General features: G+C 39.3%; 2 protein-coding genes across 2 annotated transcripts; both read left to right on the forward strand.

Annotated features, from left to right (window-relative positions):
- The first annotated feature begins 1,273 nt into the window (after window positions 1-1,273).
- Window positions 1,274-13,635, forward strand: LOC310950307 (apoptosis-associated speck-like protein containing a CARD). The gene is made up of 4 exons (XM_083918027.1): window positions 1,274-1,561; window positions 9,841-9,885; window positions 12,026-12,076; window positions 12,899-13,635. Exons 1-4 carry the CDS (start codon window positions 1,309-1,311, stop codon window positions 13,162-13,164), a joined length of 615 nt encoding a protein of 204 aa, XP_083774153.1. The 5' UTR covers window positions 1,274-1,308; the 3' UTR covers window positions 13,165-13,635.
- A 3,940-nt stretch (window positions 13,636-17,575) lies between these two features.
- LOC310950309 (apoptosis-associated speck-like protein containing a CARD) lies at window positions 17,576-26,623 on the forward strand. Its single transcript, XM_083918029.1, has 4 exons — window positions 17,576-17,861; window positions 24,620-24,664; window positions 25,040-25,090; window positions 25,901-26,623. The coding sequence occupies exons 1-4, from the start codon at window positions 17,609-17,611 to the stop codon at window positions 26,164-26,166; spliced, it is 615 nt and encodes a 204-aa protein (XP_083774155.1). The 5' UTR covers window positions 17,576-17,608; the 3' UTR covers window positions 26,167-26,623.
- The last annotated feature ends 1,041 nt before the right edge of the window (window positions 26,624-27,664 follow it).

The raw sequence follows: 27,664 nt of genomic DNA on the forward strand, positions 1-27,664 counted from the left end.
TTCTCAGAGCGCAGAGATCTAGTTGGGTGATACGGTACTATGAGCTCTTTAAGATACGACGGAGCCTGACCAATAAGAGCTTTGTACGTAAGGAGAAGGATTTTAAATTCTATTCTAGATTTTACAGGTAGCCAGTGCAGAGAAGCTAATACAGGAGAAATATGTTCTCTTCTATTTGTTTTAGTTAGTACACGAGCTGCAGCATTTTGGACCAACTGGAGACTCTTAACAGACTTATTGGAGCAGCCTGATAAAAGACATGCAGACGAAGAGACGGGGAGACGCTGTGTAGCAAACAAACCATCCCCCTGAGAGTTTCTTGCCAAATCTGGAGACTTCCCAAATCCATCCAAGGTGTTTTGGACTCTGATGCACGAATCACTCTGCAGTTAGTGTCCTCAACGAGCAGAGGGTGCTGCTGTGAGCCCCTTCCCCGTCCCAAAGCACTCGCAGGCGTCACTTTCTCACTAGATTCAGCAACTTTTCAGACCTTCTTAGCAACTTTATTTAGAAAAAACTACTAGCGATCAATTAAGCGACTTATTCAGAGCATCAGGGAAAAGGGAGAAATATGTGGTCGGCCTAATTCATTCCCATGCATGTGGCTCAGAGTCCAGTTCAGTAAACAGTCTATGGGTCCGTCTCTCTCCTCTCACGCAGCAGCACTGTTGTTGTTGTTAGGTGGTGCCGCGGGGGTTAGAGATCAGAGGTGGGGAGAAGACGGCGTCGTTTAACAAAGTATGTGGTCTCGCCATGGGGGGGCGTTTTCAGACCTTCCCACTCTGGGACACGGTTTCAAAAGATACCATGGGGGGGCGTTTTCAGACCTTCCCACTCTGGGACACGGTTTCAAAAGATACCGCTTTCAGGCTCCGAATTCGGGGGCTGCGTGTGGATGGTCGGCCAAAACGATACTAAAGTTGTGCAGTTATACAGGAAAACGTGTCTCCGTGTGGGCTAAATGGCCTCAGATTGACCATTACACATCTGGACAAACAACTGCGGGCGTCGCTCGCTACAGGTGTCTCTGTTCCCGGAGCAGCCGGACAGTTTCTTCCTGCGACTGTCAGACTATTTAACCGTGCACCTCGGTGACTGCCAGATAACATGTTGTTGTCTCTGTACCTGCACTCTGCACTTGAATCTAATCTAGGCTAATGATCGTGACATTTCCGACAGCACGTGAAGGCATCGTGCGTCTTCCTTACTTTTACAAACGCGCCTGCTTTTTTTTTTAGCTTTGGGCGTCTTCCTCTTCGGGTCATTTCTGGGAAACAGTCACGGCAGAGCGGGTCCTTTAGGTGAACAATGCCCCCCAAAACCGTGAAAAGGGCTCTGGTGAATGTGCTGGAGAGCCTGACACAGAAGGACTTTGATGATTTCATCCATGAGCTTCTGGACCGCAGAGAAGAGCCGCAGGTCCGATGCCAAAGAGTGGAGGGTAAGAGCCGTCGAGCTGTTGCAGATGTGCTGGTGTCGACCTTCACCGAGTCCGGGGCTTCTGCAGTGGCTGATGAGCTTTTGAGAGCGATCGACTGCTCCGACTTCGCGGACAGACTCGGTAAATATGTGTTTTCATACAGAAGAGGTAAAGAAACGAGCCTTCAGGCTTTAAGCTGCAGAACATTAAACCCTTAAAGTCTGCATGCAGATAAACTAGGGACAGTTTATAGTCTCTCAGTCCAAAAGCTGAGGAGTCATATATGTATATGTATGTATGTATTTATATGAATAGAGTTGAAAGTCAAAGTAAATATATTTTAAACTAACCCGCTTCATTTAACTTTCGCTTTCGGGCAAAAGTATGGAGGCCCATTCATGCCAATGTGATACAAAAAAAAAAAAAAACTAAGACAAAATAATGTCAAAGAATCTCAAATAGTTACAATCTCAAAAGCAATTAGAAATGTAGTCAACGTAATTACTTTGTACTAGTGTAATAACGCGGTCGTACTGAGGCATTATTCAGATAAACTACGTTTTTATTTAGAGGTAGATTAAGTGTCAGGATGTTAGTGTGTTAGTACAGGTTAGAATAAGTGTCAGGATGTTAGTGTGTTAGTACAGGTAGAATAAGTGTCAGGATGTTAGTGTGTTAGTACAGGTAGAATAAGTGTCAGGATGTTAGTGTGTTAGTACAGGTAGAATAAGTGTCAGGATGTTAGTGTGTTAGTACAGGTTAGAATAAGTGTCAGGATGTTAGTGTGTTAGTACAGGTAGAATAAGTGTCAGGATGTTAGTGTGTTAGTACAGGTTAGAATAAGTGTCAGGATGTTAGTGTGTTAGTACAGGTAGAATAAGTGTCAGGATGTTAGTGTGTTAGTACAGGTAGAATAAGTGTCAGGATGTTAGTGTGTTAGTACAGGTAGAATAAGTGTCAGGATGTTAGTGTGTTAGTACAGGTAGAATAAGTGTCAGGATGTTAGTGTGTTAGTACAGGTAGAATAAGTGTCAGGATGTTAGTGTGTTAGTACAGGTTAGAATAAGTGTCAGGATGTTAGTGTGTTAGTACAGGTTAGAATAAGTGTCAGGATGTTAGTGTGTTAGTACAGGTTAGAATAAGTGTCAGGATGTTAGTGTGTTAGTACAGATAGAATAAGTGTCAGGATGTTAGTGTGTTAGTACAGGTTAGAATAAGTGTCAGGATGTTAGTGTGTTAGTACAGGTTAGAATAAGTGTCAGGATGTTAGTGTGTTAGTACAGGTTAGAATAAGTGTCAGGATGTTAGTGTGTTAGTACAGGTAGAATAAGTGTCAGGATGTTAGTGTGTTAGTACAGGTTAGAATAAGTGTCAGGATGTTAGTGTGTTAGTACAGGTTAGAATAAGTGTCAGGATGTTAGTGTGTTAGTACAGGTAGAATAAGTGTCAGGATGTTAGTGTGTTAGTACAGGTTAGAATAAGTGTCAGGATGTTAGTGTGTTAGTACAGGTTAGAATAAGTGTCAGGATGTTAGTGTGTTAGTACAGGTAGAATAAGTGTCAGGATGTTAGTGTGTTAGTACAGGTAGAATAAGTGTCAGGATGTTAGTGTGTTAGTACAGGTAGAATAAGTGTCAGGATGTTAGTGTGTTAGTACAGGTAGAATAAGTGTCAGGATGTTAGTGTGTTAGTACAGGTAGAATAAGTGTCAGGATGTTAGTGTGTTAGTACAGGTAGAATAAGTGTCAGGTTGTTAGTGTGTTAGTACAGGTAGAATAAGTGTCAGGATGTTAGTGTGTTAGTACAGGTTAGAATAAGTGTCAGGATGTTAGTGTGTTAGTACAGGTAGAATAAGTGTCAGGATGTTAGTGTGTTAGTACAGGTTAGAATAAGTGTCAGGATGTTAGTGTGTTAGTACAGGTAGAATAAGTGTCAGGATGTTAGTGTGTTAGTACAGGTTAGAATAAGTGTCAGGATGTTAGTGTGTTAGTACAGGTAGAATAAGTGTCAGGATGTTAGTGTGTTAGTACAGGTAGAATAAGTGTCAGGATGTTAGTGTGTTAGTACAGGTAGAATAAGTGTCAGGATGTTAGTGTGTTAGTACAGGTAGAATAAGTGTCAGGATGTTAGTGTGTTAGTACAGGTAGAATAAGTGTCAGGATGTTAGTGTGTTAGTACAGGTAGAATAAGTGTCAGTATGTTAGTGTGTTAGTACAGGTAGAATAAGTGTCAGGATGTTAGTGTGTTAGTACAGGTAGAATAAGTGTCAGGATGTTAGTGTGTTAGTACAGGTTAGAATAAGTGTCAGGATGTTAGTGTGTTAGTACGGGTAGAATAAGTGTCAGGATGTTAGTGTGTTAGTACAGGTAGAATAAGTGTCAGGATGTTAGTGTGTTAGTACAGGTTAGAATAAGTGTCAGGATGTTAGTGTGTTAGTACAGGTAGAATAAGTGTCAGGATGTTAGTGTGTTAGTACAGGTTAGAATAAGTGTCAGGATGTTAGTGTGTTAGTACAGGTTAGAATAAGTGTCAGGATGTTAGTGTGTTAGTACGGGTAGAATAAGTGTCAGGATGTTAGTGTGTTAGTACAGGTAGAATAAGTGTCAGGATGTTAGTGTGTTAGTACAGGTAGAATAAGTGTCAGGATGTTAGTGTGTTAGTACAGGTTAGAATAAGTGTCAGGATGTTAGTGTGTTAGTACAGGTAGAATAAGTGTCAGGATGTTAGTGTGTTAGTACAGGTTAGAATAAGTGTCAGGATGTTAGTGTGTTAGTACAGGTAGAATAAGTGTCAGGATGTTAGTGTGTTAGTACAGGTAGAATAAGTGTCAGGATGTTAGTGTGTTAGTACAGGTAGAATAAGTGTCAGGATGTTAGTGTGTTAGTACAGGTTAGAATAAGTGTCAGGATGTTAGTGTGTTAGTACAGGTAGAATAAGTGTCAGGATGTTAGTGTGTTAGTACAGGTTAGAGTAAGTGTCAGGATGTTAGTGTGTTAGTACAGATAGAATAAGTGTCAGGATGTTAGTGTGTTAGTACAGGTAGAATAAGTGTCAGGATGTTAGTGTGTTAGTACAGGTAGAATAAGTGTCAGGATGTTAGTGTGTTAGTACAGGTTAGAATAAGTGTCAGGATGTTAGTGTGTTAGTACAGGTAGAATAAGTGTCAGGATGTTAGTGTGTTAGTACAGGTAGAATAAGTGTCAGGATGTTAGTGTGTTAGTACAGGTTAGAATAAGTGTCAGGATGTTAGTGTGTTAGTACAGGTTAGAATAAGTGTCAGGATGTTAGTGTGTTAGTACAGGTTAGAATAAGTGTCAGGATGTTAGTGTGTTAGTACAGGTAGAATAAGTGTCAGGATGTTAGTGTGTTAGTACAGGTAGAATAAGTGTCAGGATGTTAGTGTGTTAGTACAGGTAGAATAAGTGTCAGGATGTTAGTGTGTTAGTACAGGTTAGAATAAGTGTCAGGATGTTAGTGTGTTAGTACAGGTAGAATAAGTGTCAGGATGTTAGTGTGTTAGTACAGGTAGAGTAAGTGTCAGGATGTTAGTGTGTTAGTACAGGTTAGAATAAGTGTCAGGATGTTAGTGTGTTAGTACAGGTAGAATAAGTGTCAGGATGTTAGTGTGTTAGTACAGGTAGAATAAGTGTCAGGATGTTAGTGTGTTAGTACAGGTAGAATAAGTGTCAGGATGTTAGTGTGTTAGTACAGGTTAGAATAAGTGTCAGGATGTTAGTGTTTTAGTACAGGTAGAATAAGTGTCAGGATGTTAGTGTGTTAGTACAGGTAGAATAAGTGTCAGGATGTTAGTGTGTTAGTACAGGTAGAATAAGTGTCAGGATGTTAGTGTGTTAGTACAGGTAGAATAAGTGTCAGGATGTTAGTGTGTTAGTACAGGTAGAACAAGTGTCAGGATGTTAGTGTGTTAGTGCAGGTAGAATAAGTGTCAGGATGTTAGTGTGTTAGTACAGGTTAGAATAAGTGTCAGGATGTTAGTGTGTTAGTACAGGTAGAATAAGTGTCAGGATGTTAGTGTGTTAGTACAGGTAGAATAAGTGTCAGGATGTTAGTGTGTTAGTACAGGTAGAATAAGTGTCAGGATGTTAGTGTGTTAGTACAGGTTAGAATAAGTGTCAGGATGTTAGTGTGTTAGTACAGGTAGAATAAGTGTCAGGATGTTAGTGTGTTAGTACAGGTAGAATAAGTGTCAGGATGTTAGTGTGTTAGTACAGGTAGAATAAGTGTCAGGATGTTAGTGTGTTAGTACAGGTAGAATAAGTGTCAGGATGTTAGTGTGTTAGTACAGGTAGAATAAGTGTCAGGATGTTAGTGTGTTAGTACAGGTAGAATAAGTGTCAGGATGTTAGTGTGTTAGTACAGGTTAGAATAAGTGTCAGGATGTTAGTGTGTTAGTACAGGTTAGAATAAGTGTCAGGATGTTAGTGTGTTAGTACAGGTTAGAATAAGTGTCAGGATGTTAGTGTGTTAGTACAGGTTAGAATAAGTGTCAGGATGTTAGTGTGTTAGTACAGGTAGAATAAGTGTCAGGATGTTAGTGTGTTAGTACAGGTAGAATAAGTGTCAGGATGTTAGTGTGTTAGTACAGGTAGAATAAGTGTCAGGATGTTAGTGTGTTAGTACAGGTAGAATAAGTGTCAGGATGTTAGTGTGTTAGTACAGGTTAGAATAAGTGTCAGGATGTTAGTGTGTTAGTACAGGTAGAATAAGTGTCAGGATGTTAGTGTGTTAGTACAGGTAGAATAAGTGTCAGGATGTTAGTGTGTTAGTACAGGTATAATAAGTGTCAGGATGTTAGTGTGTTAGTACAGGTAGAATAAGTGTCAGGATGTTAGTGTGTTAGTACAGGTTAGAATAAGTGTCAGGATGTTAGTGTGTTAGTACAGGTAGAATAAGTGTCAGGATGTTAGTGTGTTAGTACAGGTAGAATAAGTGTCAGGATGTTAGTGTGTTAGTACAGGTAGAATAAGTGTCAGGATGTTAGTGTGTTAGTACAGGTAGAATAAGTGTCAGGATGTTAGTGTGTTAGTACAGGTAGAATATGTGTCAGGATGTTAGTGTGTTAGTACAGGTTAGAATAAGTGTCAGGATGTTAGTGTGTTAGTACAGGTAGAATAAGTGTCAGGATGTTAGTGTGTTAGTACAGGTAGAATAAGTGTCAGGATGTTAGTGTGTTAGTACAGGTAGAATAAGTGTCAGGATGTTAGTGTGTTAGTACAGGTAGAATAAGTGTCAGGATGTTAGTGTGTTAGTACAGGTTAGAATAAGTGTCAGGATGTTAGTGTGTTAGTACAGGTTAGAATAAGTGTCAGGATGTTAGTGTGTTAGTACAGGTAGAGTAAGTGTCAGGATGTTAGTGTGTTAGTACAGGTTAGAGTAAGTGTCAGGATGTTAGTGTGTTAGTACAGGTTAGAATAAGTGTCAGGATGTTAGTGTGTTAGTACAGGTAGAATAAGTGTCAGGATGTTAGTGTGTTAGTACAGGTTAGAGTAAGTGTCAGGATGTTAGTGTGTTAGTACAGGTTAGAATAAGTGTCAGGATGTTAGTGTGTTAGCACAGGTAGAGTAAGTGTCAGGATGTTAGTGTGTTAGTACAGGTAGAATAAGTGTCAGGATGTTAGTGTGTTAGTACAGGTAGAATAAGTGTCAGGATGTTAGTGTGTTAGTACAGGTAGAATAAGTGTCAGGATGTTAGTGTGTTAGTACAGGTAGAATAAGTGTCAGGATGTTAGTGTGTTAGTACAGGTAGAATAAGTGTCAGGATGTTAGTGTGTTAGTACAGGTAGAATAAGTGTCAGGATGTTAGTGTGTTAGTACAGGTAGAATAAGTGTCAGGATGTTAGTGTGTTAGTACAGGTAGAATAAGTGTCAGGATGTTAGTGTGTTAGTACAGGTTAGAATAAGTGTCAGGATGTTAGTGTGTTAGTACAGGTAGAATAAGTGTCAGGATGTTAGTGTGTTAGTACAGGTTAGAATAAGTGTCAGGATGTTAGTGTGTTAGTACAGGTAGAATAAGTGTCAGGATGTTAGTGTGTTAGTACAGGTTAGAATAAGTGTCAGGATGTTAGTGTGTTAGTACAGGTAGAATAAGTGTCAGGATGTTAGTGTGTTAGTACAGGTTAGAATAAGTGTCAGGATGTTAGTGTGTTAGTACAGGTAGAATAAGTGTCAGGATGTTAGTGTGTTAGTACAGGTTAGAGTAAGTGTCAGGATGTTAGTGTGTTAGTACAGGTTAGAATAAGTGTCAGGATGTTAGTGTGTTAGCACAGGTAGAGTAAGTGTCAGGATGTTAGTGTGTTAGTACAGGTAGAATAAGTGTCAGGATGTTAGTGTGTTAGTACAGGTAGAATAAGTGTCAGGATGTTAGTGTGTTAGTACAGGTTAGAATAAGTGTCAGGCTGTTAGTGTGTTAGTACAGGTAGAGTAAGTGTCAGGATGTTAGTGTGTTAGTACAGGTAGAATAAGTGTCAGGATGTTAGTGTGTTAGTACAGGTAGAATAAGTGTCAGGATGTTAGTGTGTTAGTACAGGTAGAATAAGTGTCAGGATGTTAGTGTGTTAGTACAGGTAGAATAAGTGTCAGGATGTTAGTGTGTTAGTACAGGTTAGAATAAGTGTCAGGATGTTAGTGTGTTAGTACAGGTAGAATAAGTGTCAGGATGTTAGTGTGTTAGTACAGGTAGAATAAGTGTCAGGATGTTAGTGTGTTAGTACAGGTTAGAATAAGTGTCAGGATGTTAGTGTGTTAGTACAGGTAGAATAAGTGTCAGGATGTTAGTGTGTTAGTACAGGTAGAATAAGTGTCAGGATGTTAGTGTGTTAGTACAGGTAGAATAAGTGTGTTAGTGTGTTAGTACAGGTAGAATAAGTGTCAGGATGTTAGTGTGTTAGTACAGGTAGAATAAGTGTCAGGATGTTAGTGTGTTAGTACAGATAGAATAAGTGTCAGGATGTTAGTGTGTTAGTACAGGTAGAATAAGTGTCAGGATGTTCGTGTGTTAGTACAGGTAGAATAAGTGTGTTAGTGTGTTAGTACAGGTTAGAATAAGTGTCAGGATGTTAGTGTGTTAGTACAGGTAGAATAAGTGTCAGGATGTTAGTGTGTTAGTACAGGTAGAATAAGTGTCAGGATGTTAGTGTGTTAGTACAGGTTAGAATAAGTGTCAGGATGTTAGTGTGTTAGTACAGGTAGAATAAGTGTCAGGATGTTAGTGTGTTAGTACAGGTAGAATAAGTGTCTGGATGTTAGTGTGTTAGTACAGGTAGAGTAAGTGTCAGGATGTTAGTGTGTTAGTACAGGTAGAATAAGTGTCTGGATGTTAGTGTGTTAGTACAGGTAGAGTAAGTGTCAGGATGTTAGTGTGTTAGTACAGGTAGAATAAGTGTCAGGATGTTAGTGTGTTAGTACAGGTAGAATAAGTGTCAGGATGTTAGTGTGTTAGTACAGATAGAATAAGTGTCAGGATGTTAGTGTGTTAGTACAGGTAGAATAAGTGTCTGGATGTTAGTGTGTTAGTACAGGTAGAGTAAGTGTCAGGATGTTAGTGTGTTAGTACAGGTAGAATAAGTGTCAGGATGTTAGTGTGTTAGTACAGGTTAGAATAAGTGTCAGGATGTTAGTGTGTTAGTACAGGTTAGATACGGAGAACATCGTCGGCGTGAGATGTAGAAAGACATGCGTGTATCAGATGTAAGCAGACATGTGAACGGGTGTATATGATGTAAACATGCAGTAGACTGTGGGAACAGGTATAAACAGAACTGTAGTGCAGAAAAGATATAAGTGGACAGTGATCCGATTGAAGAGTGGGTGAGAGTCTCACATCTTCAGGAAGTTTATTCCAGCTGTTTGTTGCATAATGAAAAATAACTGAAAGATACTTTCCCTTGATTTGAAATAAAAAAAAACCTTTATTATTTATTTACATTTTATTTTTTGGCAAAGCTACAGGGAGCCACTGAAAGGGCGCCCAGAAGACGCATGCGGCCGAAGAGCCGCGGGTTGCAGACCCCTGACCTATATTAAATGAAGTATCTTAAGTAATGTTCTCATAGCATTATCATAAGATACCTGAATTATTAAGTACTTAAGGAACACTTTCTTAGCAAGATGAAGAGTGCGTTACTGTTGACAAAAAACAACAGCAAAAACAGTGTTTGACTGTGTGCATGAACACGTGACTATTGTTTTGAGACAGATTTGAAAAAGACCAACACCCTCATTTTACAAAAAATATAAAAAAGAAATAATAATCTTTTTTTTTTTTATGCCCAAATTCCAAAATCCCATTTTAGAAAGCCAATCACAGTCTGTTTTTTTAATGAACAGTCTGAGATGCAGGGTTAATGTTTATTTTCTGTACAGTATTGAGAGAATCTAACACGGGGTCGTCTTATTTTTACAGCTCAAGAAACGAGTGGTCTCGTCTCAAAAGCCGGTTCCACTGACAGTAAGTTGATTTCGTTTCGTTTGTTTTACTAAAACAAAATGGAAACATCGACTCGAACAGTAAGAAATGTTGAGTGTAAAAAAAAATAGACCAACCTACACTACAGTTAAATACTTAAAGAAACGCATTTGTTGTGACAAACTGCATCTTTTACATTCATGGTGACACTGTGTGTCCAGGGGCCTGTTTCACAAAGCAGGTTTAGTGAAAACTCTGAGTATGTTAACCCTGAAATGAGGGAAACTCTGAGTTTTCCGTTTCACAAAGGGAGGTAACTCAAACCAGAGACAGAGGGGTAACTCTAGCCTGTTTCACAAAGGGAGGTAACTTAAACTCTCGGTCAGTTACCATGGTAACATGCTCTCTGAAACTAACCTGGTCGGGACCAGGTTTTTCTCAGAAAACCTTGAGTTTCTCTCTGTCTCCGCCCTCTTTCAGCCACACACGGTGTTTCATTTCCTCATTCATTCAGTCAGCGGGCGAGTTTTGGCGAAGTATAGTTCTGCTATAGTTCCGTCTGTTTTTTCAGAAAATCACTGCAAACATCAGTCATTAGAAGTTATATTAGGTGGCGACTATTTCACTACCATGGCGTGTCCTTCTGATAACAATCCCGTGGATGAAGCTGCAGCATTACTGCGCAGAGAATTATATATTCGTCGGGAGATGATTATCAGACTATTGATTATAGATGTTCTTGCATTTCCAGGCAATTCTCTGTTTGAGCGGTACCGTTTCATGTCACAGCAGATATTCTGTGTTGCGCTGCGTTTTTTTGCAAACGGGAGTTTTTGTATACAACGTATAAAAGTCATTCAGTAGGCCTACATTAGAAGTTATATTAGGTGGTGAATATTTACACTACCATGGCGTGTCATTTTGATAACGATCCCGTGAATGAAGGTGACGCATTTCGCAAAGAGAATTAAATATTCGTCGGGAGATGATTATCAGACCGCGCATAGACGTCCTTAATATACTGCTGCCATAATTACAAAATGAATGAAATGGATCTTTTGAGCAAGTTGAATGTATTTGACTCAGCGTTTCTAAATATAATTCCAGCTTTTCTTGCAATTCATAGGTTCAAAAGTGTGTGCTTTTAGTTTGGTTACCGGTATATTAACTACTCCTATACTGTATAGCCTTCTGATCCAGAATATCGCCCATAATGCGAGGGGGCTGAATACGCACAACACCGTTTCATGTCACAGTCCATCTCATCCCTCCTTACATTTCCAACATTAACAACCAGACATGCTTTCATATCACAGCAGATATTGTGTGTTGCGCTGCGTTTTTTTTTGCAAATGGGAGTTTTTTATACAACATTGATATGTTGTATAAAAAACAGCCACTTACGGTAATATTTACTTTACGATGTAAAACCTGCTCAAAATGAGGCGTCACCATGAGACTGTGCTGAGGTTTTACCTGTTTGAAAAATGTTTTTATGTTTCATCTTAAGCTGCGCTTCTCCCCCGCGGGGTTGCACTTAAATGAAATAAATGAATAGGCTCCCACTCAAGCAGTTCCCCCTGTGATATTACTGTGATTGCAACTGGACTACATTTAAACTTATGCACTGACCCGAGCCGCAATGTCCTCCAGCACCGTCTCCCTCTCTTTTGCTGCTGCAGCGGTGTAAACCTGCTCAAACTCTCCGTATGAGCGCATTAATATTTCCAATTCCAGTTGTAGCGTAGCCCTTCGCTTCCCCGTTGCCATGGTGACTCGTCGAATCAGGGCTCCATTGATGCTGTCTTTTTTTACTTGTGGTGCACGCGCTTAACTCCAGGTAAAACTACTCTGAGTTGATCAACCTAACGCAAATCTGCTGTTCTGGAACCGAAAACTCAGAGTTTCCTATCTCAGAGTAGATCAACTCAGAGTTCCGGGTTAGACTCAGAGTTTTTTGAACCTGCTTTGTGAAACAGGCCCCTGTACAGCAGTGGTTCTCAAACCAATGGTCAATACAGGACACCGTGACCGGAGAGAGTTTGTCGGACTTCAGCCCGATCTTACCGATTATAAAACCTATTTGCGAAACACTGCTCTACAGTTACAAAGGCACAAGTGTTATTTCATGCATAAACACCAGATTATTATGCGATTCTAATTTTCCCTTAATTTGTTCCAGCTGCAGGAGCCTCAGCTGGAGCAACTGGAGCAAATGACGTCATGGATGACGGTGGGTGCACACTACGTATGATGTCGTCTCAGTAAATGCATCGTACGGTGCCTCTCAATCACTGATCAGATTGTCTAGAAAAACCTGAAATCTGACAATGAGACCTTCTATATTTACAGCATAGTCGGATATTTATAAATGAGCAAGGAAGTAAGGAAGGAAACAGATAAGTGAGATATGTTGGCATTGAATTTAAATGAATAGTTTGACGCTTTTTGTGCTCTTTCTTGGACCTGGATGAGAAGATCGACACCACTCTGATGTTTGTGCCCAAAGAATAGAGCTACAGCCAGGAGAGGGTTAGCTTAGCTTAGCATAAAGACTGCAAACAAAGGGAAACGGTTAGCATATCTATCCAGATTTTAAAAAAGAAGAAGCTAAAGCTCACTGATAAACGCCTCGTATCTTGTTTAAGCGATACGAATACAGGACTTTCTCTTGTGCCTCGAGCTTTTATGCCAAGTTACTTTACAGCTACACATTTACCATTTTGACCAGAGACTAGATAGAGAGATGAGGGATAGAGAGATTGATAGAGATAGATAGATAGAGAGATAGATAGAGAGATAGAGAGATAGATGTTGACTGATGAAAAGGGGGTCATGATGGTATTGATCTTTTCATCTCAATCTGGAAAGAATTCACTTCCCAAAATGTCGTCATCCAAACTTCAGATGTGGAAGCTTTACAAGATGTATTTTTCAAAACACGTCCTTCAGTTATAGTTTAAATACAAACTTATAAATCCACTACTTGAAACTGTTTTGTTGGCTTCGTGTTATCTTGTAATTTGTAGTAATTTGTTTCCCCGTCTTTCCTCAGGCGAGCACTTTGTGGATAAACACAGAACTGAGCTGATCAACCGAGTGAGCAACATTGCATCCGTTTTAGATCTGCTCCTCGACGCAAAAGTCATCAAACAAGGGAAATATGAGGAAATCTTGGTTATACCGACCTCTCGGGATAAGATGAGGGCGCTCTACAATGGTCCCCTGAATTCTTCTGGAAATGCTGGCAAAGACATCTTCCTCCGAATCCTTGAGGAAGAGCATCCACTTCTCATTGCCGAGCTCAGGAGAAAGAAGTGAATGTTGAGGTGAAATCCATTTCTAGACCAAACATGCAGATAGGAAATGATACAGTACCAATGAGGGAATATTAATGTTAATGCTGTGTCTCTTTATGTTTAACCAGAACGGTTTCCCTTAAATTTACACTTGATATTGTTGAAGGTTGTTGCCCTGATCAGTCAGTTTGATGAGTTTTCATGTCAGTTTGAAAAACCAGATTGAGTATATGTTTATCAGACAATCATGTCAAAATGAATGAAGGTTATCACCAGACAGGAGATGATTTTATCCAACAAATACCTGATGGAACGAGTCTGTTTTTAACCCCAGTTAAACTTAAACATGCCTGATCATGAAAGATCATCTTACGTGTTGCATGTAAAGCAGCTTTGACCTTTCATTTATGCCAAGAATGCTTCAAGATGATTGAAAATCTTGTTTTTAATTACTTTTATTCCTTTTTAATCCACTTCCTCAATGTTTTCTATCGTCACATTTATATAAATTTATAACAAAAAGTGATTTCTGTGTGTGGTTCTTAAGCAAATGCAGTGGGTTTTTAAAAATGTGCACATTGGTCTAAACATGTATTTCTCTTATGTTTGTAATACAAAGGGAATCTTACTGATCATCTTCACAACTTTGATCTCACGCAAAACTTGGTCGTGAATATTATATATATAATATATTATTAACCACTCTGCTCACATAGAATGGAGATAAAAGGATTTGGCATGCTTTCACATGATGGGCAATTTACCTCGATGGTGGGCAAGTGAAATGTTTGTGGCTGCAGGAGTCAATACTTTGAAACCAGAATTTCCTGCTCAGACGGGAGAAGTCTCTGGTGCTCCTGATCTGTGGACACAACAATGTAGAAGTAGTTTTCTGGTAGCTTTCTTCAGGATGAACAAACAAATAAGTTCTTCTTTTTCCTTTTTTTATCACACTGCGTGTAATCGGCCTTTATACGGGGGACCAGATGCATGCATGTGGGCTGTGACACTGTAACAGAGGCTCAGGGGAGAGGACAGAAGTGAATCTTCCTTGCAATCATGTACTTAACATCGTGCAGCTCAGTAGACCAGTGGTTCTCAAACTTTGGACATGACGTACCACCTCAGAAAGTATCAGGCCCTCTTAAGTGCCACCACGAAGAGCAATGTTAAAATACAGCAGCGTGGACGGACACTAACTAGCTACGGACAGGAAGGTTTATTCCTAATCGGAAGATTATTTATTGTTGACCGTCTTGAGCCACAGCCACGCTGTAGGAAGAGCATCAGAGCCGACATGTCAGTGTTTTCAAACCAATCATTTCACCTCTGCTCGCTTTCGTCCATCACAGTTTAGTAACTCATGAACGTGACTACGTTAAAGGCTGATACTGAAACAAAAACATGACCGGCAATGCTAAACTTGATTAAAAATTACATTTCAAGGATCTTAAAAGTTGAAGAATTTTCTTAGAATTGTATTCATTTAATGTTTGCTTTTTATTATTTTGGAGATTCCTTCAAGTACCACTGGTTTGAGGACCAGTGCAGTGGAGAGAGTTATGTCGCTAAGCAGGAAATGATAATGCAAATGTTACTGCAAACAGAGATTAAAGAGTCAAGATTCAAGATTCAAGATTCAAGATTCAAGATTCAAGAAGCTTTATTTATCCCCAGGGAAACTATTGTGCAACAGTTTCAATACAAAGATGGGAAAGGGTCAGAGTAACAATAAGCATAAACATAAATCAAATCAAAATAAAGCTAACGTAAAATAAATCAAACAATTAACTAGATGTGAGTGCAACAGACATTGTGGTTAAACGTAGATTTACACAATATACAACAATACGCATGTGAGAAATAAGAACGAAAGAAACTCAAATACAAATGATTCATTGTACCCCGGTACACACACACAAAACCTAAATATAAAGCTCAATCTAATGAGTAGTACCATTAGCAAGGTAAATGTCAAGTGTCTAGTGTCTGATGACCTTTTGCCTCAGCGTGGTGTTTGCGGCTCCACTGGGCTCAACATACGGCAGCTCTCGCCAACTGACATCTTTCAAACTTTAAAATCTTTCAGTTTGACCAACATAAACAAAAATGTTGTTTGGATGTTTGCATGGAAACGTGACTATTGTTATGAGACAGACTTGAAAAAGACCCAACCACCATATTGTACATAAAACTTAAAAAATAAAGTAATGTTATACCCAAATTTCAAAATCCCAGTTTAGACAGCCCACCACATTTGGCCTGCGCCTGTCAATATACAGTAATCCTGTATCCAATTAAATTCATGTTTCAATTAAATTTTATTTATAGTGCCAAATCATAACCAAAGTTATCTCAGGACACTTTACAGAGTAGGTAAAGACCACACTTTATGACTTATTTATGATTTACACAGACCCAACAATTCCCCCGTAGAGTACGGTGGCGTTGAAAACCTTCCCTATAACAGACAGGAACGTCGGACAGACCCAGCTCTGTGGAGGACGCACATCTGTCTGCACCGGAGAGAGGAAGACAAGGAGAGAGAGAGAGAGAAAAGACGGACAGATGGACAGAGAGAGACAAAGACAGACACAAAGACTGAGACAGACACACTTCCAGTAACTATAATAATATGTATAGTAATGTGAATATGACTTATATGTTATGGCAGTTAATACAGCAGAATAGTAGAAACAAGCACAGCTAAGGTGATATAATATGAAAATGATAGTAATTATGGTGGCAAACATGATCAATGATGAGTAGCGGCAATAGCAGCTACGATACAGCGAGACACACCACTGGTGGTGTTTTTTATGGCTACAAATTTTATAGTTTATTAAACTAGTGATAGTTTGTATGAGTAACAGTGATAATAGCAGCAGGAAGCGTCATGCAGGACCACGGCAGCAGGCACCACCACGATCAGCAGAGACCTGCGAGACGGCAAAGCACAATCAACTCCGGGGAAGAAGCTGAATTAGTAACATGCATTGATGGACTTTTGTTAATAATTCTCTCCTTTATTATCAGAATCTGACACGAGAAGCAAATGGTCTCTCCTCCAATCCTGCTTCCAGTGACAGTACGTTGTTTGTTTGCTTGTTTGTTTAACAGACCTTACAGATTAGCTGTGGTAGAAATATAGGTTTCGTTGGTTTTTGAATTTCATATTAAGGATCAATAATAAGGGTGAAATATCGAATCGAAATAAAAGAAAAGAAATAAAGTATAGTAAACAAACATATACGAACGTAACAAACTATAAAACGCAAGCAAGAATGTCACCGTGGATATCTTTAATCATCTCTCTGACAATAGGAATGCAATGTTGACCAAGAGAAATGGTGTCATGGATCTAAAAATGTAATTACAGATTACAGATTATTATTGTAACCCATCGGTTTAAACTTTGACCCTCTTGCACTTAAATGCTGCTTAAAGGATTGTGGGTCAGGGTCCCCCTGAGAGTTTCTTGCCAAATCTGGAGACTTCCCAAATCCATCCAAGGTGTTTTGGACTCTGATGCAGGTATCACTCTACAGTTAGTGTCCTCAACGAGCAGAGGGTGCTGCTGTGAGCCCCTTCCCCGTCCCAAAGCACTCACAGGCGTCACTTTCTCACTAGATTTAGCAACTTTTCAGACCTTCTTAGCAAATTTATTTATAAAAAACTACTAGCGATCAATTAAGCGACTTATTCAGAGCATCAGGGAAAAGGGAGAAATATGTGGTCGGCCTAATTCATTCCCATGCATATGGCTCAGAGTCTGGTTCAGTAAACAGTCTATGGGTCCGTCTCTCTCCTCTCACGCAGCAGCACTGTTGTTGTTATGTGGCGCCGCGGGGTTAGAGGTCCGAGTTGGGGAGATGATGGCGTCGGGTAACAAAGTATGCAGTTTCGCCATGGGGGGCGTTTTCAAACCTTCCCACTCTGGGACCCGGTTTCAAAAGATACCATGGGGGGGCGTTTTCAAACCTTCCCACTCTGGGACACGGTTACAAAAGATACCGCTTTCAGGCTCCGAATTCGGGGGCTGCGTGTGGATGGTCGGCCAAAACGATACTAAAGTTGTGCAGTTATACAGGAAAACGTGTCTCCGTGTGGGCTAAATGTCCTCAGATTGACCATTACACATCTGGACGAACAACTGCGGGCGTCGCTCGTTACAGGTGTCTCTGTTCCCGGAGCAGCCGGACAGTTTCTTCCTGTTACTGTCAGACTATTTAACCGTGCACCTCGGTGACTGCCAGATAACATGTTGTTGTCTCTGTACCTGCACTCTGCACTTGAATCTAATCTGGCTAATGATCGTGACATTTCCGACAGCACATGAAGGCACCGTGCGTCTTCCTTACTTTTACAAACGCGCCTGCCTTTTTTTTTTTTTTAGCTTTGGGCGTCTTCCTCTTCGGGCCATTTCTGGGAAACAGTCACGGCAGAGCGGGTCCTTTAGGTGAACAATGCCCCCCAAAACCGTGAAAAGGGCTCTGGTGAATGTGCTGGAGAGCCTGACACAGAAGGACTTTGATGATTTCATCCATGAGCTTCTGGACCGCAGAGAAGAGCCGCAGGTCCGATGCCAAAGAGTGGAGGGTCAGACCCGTCGAGCTGTTGCAGATGTGCTTGTGTCGACCTTCACCGAGTCCGGGGCTTCTGCAGTGGCTGATGAGCTTTTGAGAGCGATCGACTGCTCCGACTTCGCGGACAGACTCGGTAAATATGTGTTTTCATACAGAAGAGGTAAAGAAACGAGCAGTCAGGCTTTAAGCTGCAGAACATTAAACCCTTAAAGTCTGCATGCAGATAAACTAGGGACAGTTTATAGTCTCTCAGTCCAAAAGCTGAGGAGTCATATATGTATATGTATGTATGTATTTATATGAATAGAGTTGAAAGTCAAAGTAAATATATTTTAAACTAACCCGCTTCATTTAACTTTCGCTTTCGGGCAAAAGTATGGAGGCCCATTCATGCCAATGTGATAAAAAAAAAAAAAAAAAACTAAGACAAAATAATGTCAAAGGATCTCAAATAGTTACAATCTCAAAAGCAATTAGAAATGTAGTCAACGTAATTACTTTGTACTAGTGTAATAACGCGGTCGTACTGAGGCATTATTCAGATAAACTACGTTTTTATTTAGAGGTAGATTAAGTGTCAGGATGTTAGTGTGTTAGTAAAGGTTAGAATAAGTGTCAGGATGTTAGTGTGTTAGTACAGGTAGAATAAGTGTCAGGATGTTAGTGTGTTAGTAAAGGTTAGAATAAGTGTCAGGATGTTAGTGTGTTAGTACAGGTAGAATAAGTGTCAGGATGTTAGTGTGTTAGTACAGGTAGAACAAGTGTCAGGATGTTAGTGTGTTAGTACAGGTAGAATAAGTGTCAGGATGTTAGTGTGTTAGTAAAGGTTAGAATAAGTGTCAGGATGTTAGTGTGTTAGTACAGGTAGAATAAGTGTGTTGGTGTGTTAGTACAGGTAGAATAAGTGTCAGGATGTTAGTGTGTTAGTACAGGTAGAATAAGTGTCAGGATGTTAGTGTGTTAGTACAGGTAGAATAAGTGTCAGGATGTTAGTGTGTTAGTACAGGTAGAATAAGTGTCAGGATGTTAGTGTGTTAGTACAGGTTAGAGTAAGTGTCAGGATGTTAGTGTGTTAGTACAGGTAGAATAAGTGTCAGGATGTTAGTGTGTTAGTACAGGTAGAATAAGTGTCAGGATGTTAGTGTGTTAGTACAGGTAGAATAAGTGTCAGGATGTTAGTGTGTTAGTACAGGTAGAATAAGTGTCAGGATGTTAGTGTGTTAGTACAGGTTAGAATAAGTGTCAGGATGTTAGTGTGTTAGTACAGGTAGAATAAGTGTCAGGATGTTAGTGTGTTAGTACAGGTTAGAATAAGTGTCAGGATGTTAGTGTGTTAGTACAGGTTAGAATAAGTGTCAGGATGTTAGTGTGTTAGTACAGGTAGAATAAGTGTCAGGATGTTAGTGTGTTAGTACAGGTAGAATAAGTGTCAGGATGTTAGTGTGTTAGTACAGGTAGAATAAGTGTCAGGATGTTAGTGTGTTAGTACAGGTAGAATAAGTGTCAGGATGTTAGTGTGTTAGTACAGGTAGAATAAGTGTCAGGATGTTAGTGTGTTAGTACAGGTAGAATAAGTGTCAGGATGTTAGTGTGTTAGTACAGGTTAGAATAAGTGTCAGGATGTTAGTGTGTTAGTACAGGTAGAATAAGTGTGTTAGTGTGTTAGTACAGGTAGAATAAGTGTCAGGATGTTAGTGTGTTAGTACAGGTTAGAATAAGTGTCAGGATGTTAGTGTGTTAGTACAGGTTAGAATAAGTGTCAGGATGTTAGTGTGTTAGTACAGGTAGAATAAGTGTCAGGATGTTAGTGTGTTAGTACAGGTAGAATAAGTGTGTTAGTGTGTTAGTACAGGTAGAATAAGTGTCAGGATGTTAGTGTGTTAGTACAGGTAGAATAAGTGTCAGGATGTTAGTGTGTTAGTACAGGTAGAATAAGTGTCAGGATGTTAGTGTGTTAGTACAGGTAGAATAAGTGTCAGGATGTTAGTGTGTTAGTACAGGTTAGAATAAGTGTCAGGATGTTAGTGTGTTAGTACAGGTAGAATAAGTGTCAGGATGTTAGTGTGTTAGTACAGGTTAGAATAAGTGTCAGGATGTTAGTGTGTTAGTACAGGTTAGAATAAGTGTCAGGATGTTAGTGTGTTAGTACAGGTAGAATAAGTGTCAGGATGTTAGTGTGTTAGTACAGGTTAGAATAAGTGTCAGGATGTTAGTGTGTTAGTACAGGTAGAATAAGTGTGTTAGTGTGTTAGTACAGGTTAGAATAAGTGTCAGGATGTTAGTGTGTTAGTACAGGTAGAATAAGTGTCAGGATGTTAGTGTGTTAGTACAGGTTAGAATAAGTGTCAGGATGTTAGTGTGTTAGTACAGGTTAGAATAAGTGTCAGGATGTTAGTGTGTTAGTACAGGTTAGAATAAGTGTCAGGATGTTAGTGTGTTAGTACAGGTAGAATAAGTGTCAGGATGTTAGTGTGTTAGTACAGGTAGAATAAGTGTGTTAGTGTGTTAGTACAGGTAGAATAAGTGTCAGGATGTTAGTGTGTTAGTACAGGTAGAATAAGTGTCAGGATGTTAGTGTGTTAGTACAGGTAGAATAAGTGTCAGGATGTTAGTGTGTTAGTACAGGTAGAACAAGTGTCAGGATGTTAGTGTGTTAGTACAGGTAGAACAAGTGTCAGGATGTTAGTGTGTTAGTACAGGTAGAATAAGTGTCAGGATGTTAGTGTGTTAGTACAGGTAGAATAAGTGTCAGGATGTTAGTGTGTTAGTACAGGTTAGAATAAGTGTCAGGATGTTAGTGTGTTAGTACAGGTAGAATAAGTGTCAGGATGTTAGTGTGTTAGTACAGGTTAGAATAAGTGTCAGGCTGTTAGTGTGTTAGTACAGGTAGAATAAGTGTCAGGATGTTAGTGTGTTAGTACAGGTAGAATAAGTGTCAGGATGTTAGTGTGTTAGTACAGGTAGAATAAGTGTCAGGATGTTAGTGTGTTAGTACAGGTTAGAATAAGTGTCAGGATGTTAGTGTGTTAGTACAGGTAGAATAAGTGTGTTAGTGTGTTAGTACAGTTAGAATAAGTGTCAGGATTTTAGTGTGTTAGTACAGGTAGAATAAGTGTCAGGATGTTAGTGTGTTAGTACAGGTAGAATAAGTGTCAGGATTTTAGTGTGTTAGTACAGGTAGAATAAGTGTCAGGATGTTAGTGTGTTAGTACAGGTTAGAATAAGTGTCAGGATGTTAGTGTGTTAGTACAGGTTAGAATAAGTGTCAGGATGTTAGTGTGTTAGTACAGGTTAGAATAAGTGTCAGGATGTTAGTGTGTTAGTACAGGTAGAATAAGTGTCAGGATGTTAGTGTGTTAGTACAGGTAGAATAAGTGTCAGGATGTTAGTGTGTTAGTACAGGTAGAATAAGTGTCAGGATGTTAGTGTGTTAGTACAGGTAGAATAAGTGTCAGGATGTTAGTGTGTTAGTACAGGTTAGAATAAGTGTCAGGATGTTAGTGTGTTAGTACAGGTAGAGTAAGTGTCAGGATGTTAGTGTGTTAGTACAGGTAGAATAAGTGTCAGGATGTTAGTGTGTTAGTACAGGTTAGAATAAGTGTCAGGATGTTAGTGTGTTAGTACAGGTAGAATAAGTGTCAGGATGTTAGTGTGTTAGTACAGGTAGAATAAGTGTCAGGATGTTAGTGTGTTAGTACAGGTAGAATAAGTGTCAGGATGTTAGTGTGTTAGTACAGGTAGAATAAGTGTCAGGATGTTAGTGTGTTAGTACAGGTAGAATAAGTGTCAGGATGTTAGTGTGTTAGTACAGGTTAGAATAAGTGTCAGGATGTTAGTGTGTTAGTACAGGTTAGAATAAGTGTCAGGATGTTAGTGTGTTAGTACAGGTAGAATAAGTGTGAGGATGTTAGTGTGTTAGTACAGGTTAGAATAAGTGTCAGGATGTTAGTGTGTTAGTACAGGTTAGAATAAGTGTCAGGATGTTAGTGTGTTAGTACAGGTTAGAATAAGTGTCAGGATGTTAGTGTGTTAGTACAGGTAGAATAAGTGTCAGGATGTTAGTGTGTTAGTACAGGTAGAATAAGTGTCAGGATGTTAGTGTGTTAGTACAGGTTAGAATAAGTGTCAGGATGTTAGTGTGTTAGTACAGGTAGAATAAGTGTCAGGATGTTAGTGTGTTAGTACAGGTTAGAATAAGTGTCAGGCTGTTAGTGTGTTAGTACAGGTAGAATAAGTGTCAGGATGTTAGTGTGTTAGTACAGGTAGAATAAGTGTCAGGATGTTAGTGTGTTAGTACAGGTAGAATAAGTGTCAGGATGTTAGTGTGTTAGTACAGGTTAGAATAAGTGTCAGGATGTTAGTGTGTTAGTACAGGTAGAATAAGTGTGTTAGTGTGTTAGTACAGTTAGAATAAGTGTCAGGATTTTAGTGTGTTAGTACAGGTAGAATAAGTGTCAGGATGTTAGTGTGTTAGTACAGGTAGAATAAGTGTCAGGATGTTAGTGTGTTAGTACAGGTAGAATAAGTGTCAGGATTTTAGTGTGTTAGTACAGGTAGAATAAGTGTCAGGATGTTAGTGTGTTAGTACAGGTTAGAATAAGTGTCAGGATGTTAGTGTGTTAGTACAGGTAGAATAAGTGTCAGGATGTTAGTGTGTTAGTACAGGTTAGAATAAGTGTCAGGATGTTAGTGTGTTAGTACAGGTTAGAATAAGTGTCAGGATGTTAGTGTGTTAGTACAGGTAGAATAAGTGTCAGGATGTTAGTGTGTTAGTACAGGTAGAATAAGTGTCAGGATGTTAGTGTGTTAGTACAGGTAGAATAAGTGTCAGGATGTTAGTGTGTTAGTACAGGTAGAATAAGTGTCAGGATGTTAGTGTGTTAGTACAGGTTAGAATAAGTGTCAGGATGTTAGTGTGTTAGTACAGGTAGAGTAAGTGTCAGGATGTTAGTGTGTTAGTACAGGTAGAATAAGTGTCAGGATGTTAGTGTGTTAGTACAGGTTAGAATAAGTGTCAGGATGTTAGTGTGTTAGTACAGGTAGAATAAGTGTCAGGATGTTAGTGTGTTAGTACAGGTAGAATAAGTGTCAGGATGTTAGTGTGTTAGTACAGGTAGAATAAGTGTCAGGATGTTAGTGTGTTAGTACAGGTTAGAATAAGTGTCAGGATGTTAGTGTGTTAGTACAGGTAGAATAAGTGTCAGGATGTTAGTGTGTTAGTACAGGTAGAATAAGTGTCAGGATGTTAGTGTGTTAGTACAGGTAGAATAAGTGTCAGGATGTTAGTGTGTTAGTACAGGTTAGAATAAGTGTCAGGATGTTAGTGTGTTAGTACAGGTTAGAATAAGTGTCAGGATGTTAGTGTGTTAGTACAGGTAGAATAAGTGTGAGGATGTTAGTGTGTTAGTACAGGTTAGAATAAGTGTCAGGATGTTAGTGTGTTAGTACAGGTTAGAATAAGTGTCAGGATGTTAGTGTGTTAGTACAGGTTAGAATAAGTGTCAGGATGTTAGTGTGTTAGTACAGGTAGAATAAGTGTCAGGATGTTAGTGTGTTAGTACAGGTAGAATAAGTGTCAGGATGTTAGTGTGTTAGTACAGGTAGAATAAGTCACAGGATGTTAGTGTGTTAGTACAGGTAGAATAAGTGTCAGGATGTTAGTGTGTTAGTACAGGTTAGAATAAGTCACAGGATGTTAGTGTGTTAGTACAGGTAGAATAAGTGTCAGGATGTTAGTGTGTTAGTACAGGTTAGAATAAGTGTCAGGATGTTAGTGTGTTAGTACAGGTAGAGTAAGTGTCAGGATGTTAGTGTGTTAGTACAGGTAGAGTAAGTGTCAGGATGTTAGTGTGTTAGTACAGGTAGAGTAAGTGTCAGGATGTTAGTGTGTTAGTACAGGTAGAGTAAGTGTCAGGATGTTAGTGTGTTAGTACAGGTTAGAATAAGTGTCAGGATGTTAGTGTGTTAGTACAGGTAGAGTAAGTGTCAGGATGTTAGTGTGTTAGTACAGGTTAGAATAAGTGTCAGGATGTTAGTGTGTTAGTACAGGTAGAATAAGTGTCAGGATGTTAGTGTGTTAGTACAGGTAGAATAAGTGTCAGGATGTTAGTGTGTTAGTACAGGTTAGATACGGAGAACATCGTCGGCGTGAGATGTAGAAAGACATGCGTGTATCAGATGTAAGCAGACATGTGAACGGGTGTATATGATGTAAACATGCAGTAGACTGTGGGAACAGGTATAAACAGAACTGTAGTGCAGAAAAGATATAAGTGGACAGTGATCCGATTGAAGAGTGGGTGAAAGTCTCACATCTTCAGGAAGTTTATTCCAGCTGTTTGTTGCATAATGAAAAATAACTGAAAGATGATTTCTCTTGATTTGAAATAAAAAAAAACCTTTGTTATTTATTTACATTTTATTTTTTGGCAAAGCTACAGGGAGCCACTGAAAGGGCGCCCAGAAGACGCATGCGGCCGAAGAGCCGCGGGTTACAGACCCCTGACCTATATTAAATGAAGTATCTTGAGTAATGTTCTCATAGCATTATCATAAGATACCTGAATTTATTAAGTACTTAAGGAACACTTTCTGAACAAGATGAAGAGTGCGTTACTGTTGACAAAAAACAACAGCAAAAACAGTGTTTGACTGTGTGCATGAACACGTGACTATTGTTTTGAGACAGATTTGAAAAAGACCAACACCCTCATTTTACAAAAAATATAAAAAAGAAATAATAATCTTTTTTTTTTTTTATGCCCAAATTCCAAAATCCCATTTTAGAAAGCCAATCACAGTCTGTTTTTTTAATGAACAGTCTGAGATGCAGGGTTAATGTTTATTTTCTGTATTGAGAGAATCTAACACGGGGTCGTCTTATTTTTGCAGCTCAAGAAACGAGTGGTCTCGTCTCAAAAGCCGGTTCCACTGACAGTAAGTTGATTTCGTTTCGTTTGTTTTACTAAAACAAAATGGAAACATCGACTCGAACAGTAAGAAATGTTGAGTGTAAAAAAAAATAGACCAACCTACACTACAGTTAAATACTTAAAGAAACGCATTTGTTGTGACAAACTGCATCTTTTACATTCATGGTGACACTGTGTGTCCTGTACAGCAGTGGTTCTCAAACCAATGGTCAATACAGGACACGGTGACCGGAGAGAGTTTGTCGGACTTCAGCCCGATCTTACCGATTATAAAACCTATTTGCGAAACACTGCTCTACAGTTACAAAGGCACAAGTGTTATTTCATGCATAAACACCAGATTATTATGCGATTCTAATTTTCCCTTAATTTGTTCCAGCTGCAGGAGCCTCAGCTGGAGCAACTGGAGCAAATGACGTCATGGATGACGGTGGGTGCACATTACGTATGATGTCGTCTCAGTAAATGCATCGTACGGTGCCTCTCAATCACTGATCAGATTGTCTAGAAAAACCTGAAATCTGACAATGAGACCTTCTATATTTACAGCATAGTCGGATATTTATAAATGAGCAAGGAAGTAAGGAAGGAAACAGATAAGTGAGATATGTTGGCATTGAATTTAAATGAATAGTTTGACGCTTTTTGTGCTCTTTCTTGGACCTGGATGAGAAGATCGACACCACTCTGATGTTTGTGCCCAAAGAATAGAGCTACAGCCAGGAGAGGGTTAGCTTAGCTTAGCATAAAGACTGCAAACAAAGGGAAACGGTTAGCATATCTATCCAGATTTTAAAAAAGAAGAAGCTAAAGCTCACTGATAAACGCCTCGTATCTTGTTTAAGCGAAACGAATACAGGACTTTCTCTTGTGCCTCGAGCTTTTATGCCAAGTTACTTTACAGCTACACATTTACCATTTTGACCAGAGACTAGATAGAGAGATGAGGGATAGAGAGATAGATAGAGATAGATAGATAGAGAGATAGAGAGCTAGATGTTGACTGATGAAAAGGGGGTCATGATGGTATTGATCTTTTCATCTCAATCTGTAAAGAATTCACTTCCCAAAATGTCGTCATCCAAACTTCAGATGTGGAAGCTTTACAAGATGTATTTTTCAAAACACGTCCTTCAGTTATAGTTTAAATACAAACTTATAAATCCACTACTTGAAACTGTTTTGTTGGCTTCGTGTTATCTTGTAATTTGTAGTAATTTGTTTCCCCGTCTTTCCTCAGGCGAGCACTTTGTGGATAAACACAGAACTGAGCTGATCAACCGAGTGAGCAACATTGCATCCGTTTTATATCTGCTCCTCGACGCAAAAGTCATCAACCAAGGGAAATATGAGGAAATCTTGGTTATACCGACCTCTCGGGATAAGATGAGGGCGCTCTACAATGGTCCCCTGAATTCTTCTGGAAATGCTGGCAAAGACATCTTCCTCCGAATCCTTGAGGAAGAGCATCCACTTCTCATTGCCGAGCTCAGGAGAAAGAAGTGAATGTTGAGGTGAAATCCATTTCTAGACCAAACATGCAGATAGGAAATGATACAGTACCAATGAGGGAATATTAATGTTAATGCTGTGTCTCTTTATGTTTAACCAGAACGGTTTCCCTTAAATTTACACTTGATATTGTTGAAGGTTGTTGCCCTGATCAGTCAGTTTGATGAGTTTTCATGTCAGTTTGAAAAACCAGATTGAGCAAATGTTTATCAGACAATCATGTCAAAATGAATGAAGGTTATCACCAGACAGGAGATGATTTATCCAACAAATACCTGATGGAACGAGTCTGTTTTTAACCCCAGTGTCGTGGCTAAACTTAAACATGCCTGATCATGAAAGATCATCTTACGTGTTGCATGTAAAGCAGCTTTGACCTTTCATTTATGGCAAGAATGCTTCAAGATGATTGAAAATCTTGTTTTTAATTACTTTTTATTCCTTTTTAATCCACTTCCTCAATGTTTTCTATCGTCACATTTATATAAATTTATAACAAAACCTGATTTCTGTGTGTGGTTCTTAAGCAAATGCAGTGGGGGTTTTTTAAAACGTGCACATTGATCTAAACATGTATTTCTCTTATGTTTGTAATACAAAGGGAATCTTACTGATCATCTTCACAACTTTGATCTCACGCAAAACTTGGTCGTGAATATTATATATATAATATATTATTAACCACTCTGCTCACATAGAATGGAGATAAAAGGATTTGGCATGCTTTCACATGATGGGCAATTTACCTCGATGGTGGGCAAGTGAAATGTTTGTGGCTGCAGGAGTCAATACTTTGAAACCAGAATTTCCTGCTCAGACGGGAGAAGTCTCTGGTGCTCCTGATCTGTGGACACAACAATGTAGAAGTAGTTTTCTGGTAGCTTTCTTCAGGATGAACAAACAAATAAGTTCTTCTTTTTCCTTTTTTTATCACACTGCGTGTAATCGGCCTTTATACGGGGGACCAGATGCATGCATGTGGGCTGTGACACTGTAACAGAGGCTCAGGGGAGAGGACAGAAGTGAATCTTCCTTGCAATCATGTACTTAACATCGTGCAGCTCAGTAGACCAGTGGTTCTCAAACTTTGGACATGACGTACCACCTCAGAAAGTATCAGGCCCTCTTAAGTCCCACCACGAAGAGCAATGTTAAAATACAGCAGCGTGGACGGACACTAACTAGCTACGGACAGGAAGGTTTATTCCTAATCGGAAGATTATTTATTGTTGACCGTCTTGAGCCACAGCCACGCTGTAGGAAGAGCATCAGAGCCGACATGTCAGTGTTTTCAAACCAATCATTTCACCTCTGCTCGCTTTTGTCCATCACAGTTTAGTAACTCATGAACGTGACTACGTAAAAGGCTGATACTGAAACAAAAACATGACCGGCAATGCTAAACTTGATTAAAAATTACATTTCAAGGTTCTTAAAAGTTGAAGAATTTTCTTAGAATTGTATTCATTTAATGTTTGCTTTTTATTATTTT

The sequence above is a fragment of the Echiichthys vipera genome, assembly GCF_963691815.1.
Source record: "Echiichthys vipera genome assembly, chromosome: 8".
In the NCBI taxonomy this organism is placed as follows: Eukaryota; Metazoa; Chordata; class Actinopteri; order Perciformes; family Trachinidae; genus Echiichthys; species Echiichthys vipera.

Excerpts from the sequence above, each read along its gene's own strand:
- LOC310950307 (XM_083918027.1), top strand. The coding sequence starts at position 1,309 with ATGCCCCCCAAAACCGTGAAAAGGGCTCTGGTGAATGTGCTGGAGAGC. Across the intron at positions 1,562-9,840 it reads CGACTTCGCGGACAGACTCG|CTCAAGAAACGAGTGGTCTC; the intron begins GTAAATATGTGT and ends TTATTTTTACAG. Across the intron at positions 12,077-12,898 it reads AAATGACGTCATGGATGACG|GCGAGCACTTTGTGGATAAA; the intron begins GTGGGTGCACAC and ends GTCTTTCCTCAG.
- LOC310950309 (XM_083918029.1), top strand. The coding sequence starts at position 17,609 with ATGCCCCCCAAAACCGTGAAAAGGGCTCTGGTGAATGTGCTGGAGAGC. Across the intron at positions 17,862-24,619 it reads CGACTTCGCGGACAGACTCG|CTCAAGAAACGAGTGGTCTC; the intron begins GTAAATATGTGT and ends TTATTTTTGCAG. Across the intron at positions 24,665-25,039 it reads AAAAGCCGGTTCCACTGACA|CTGCAGGAGCCTCAGCTGGA; the intron begins GTAAGTTGATTT and ends AATTTGTTCCAG.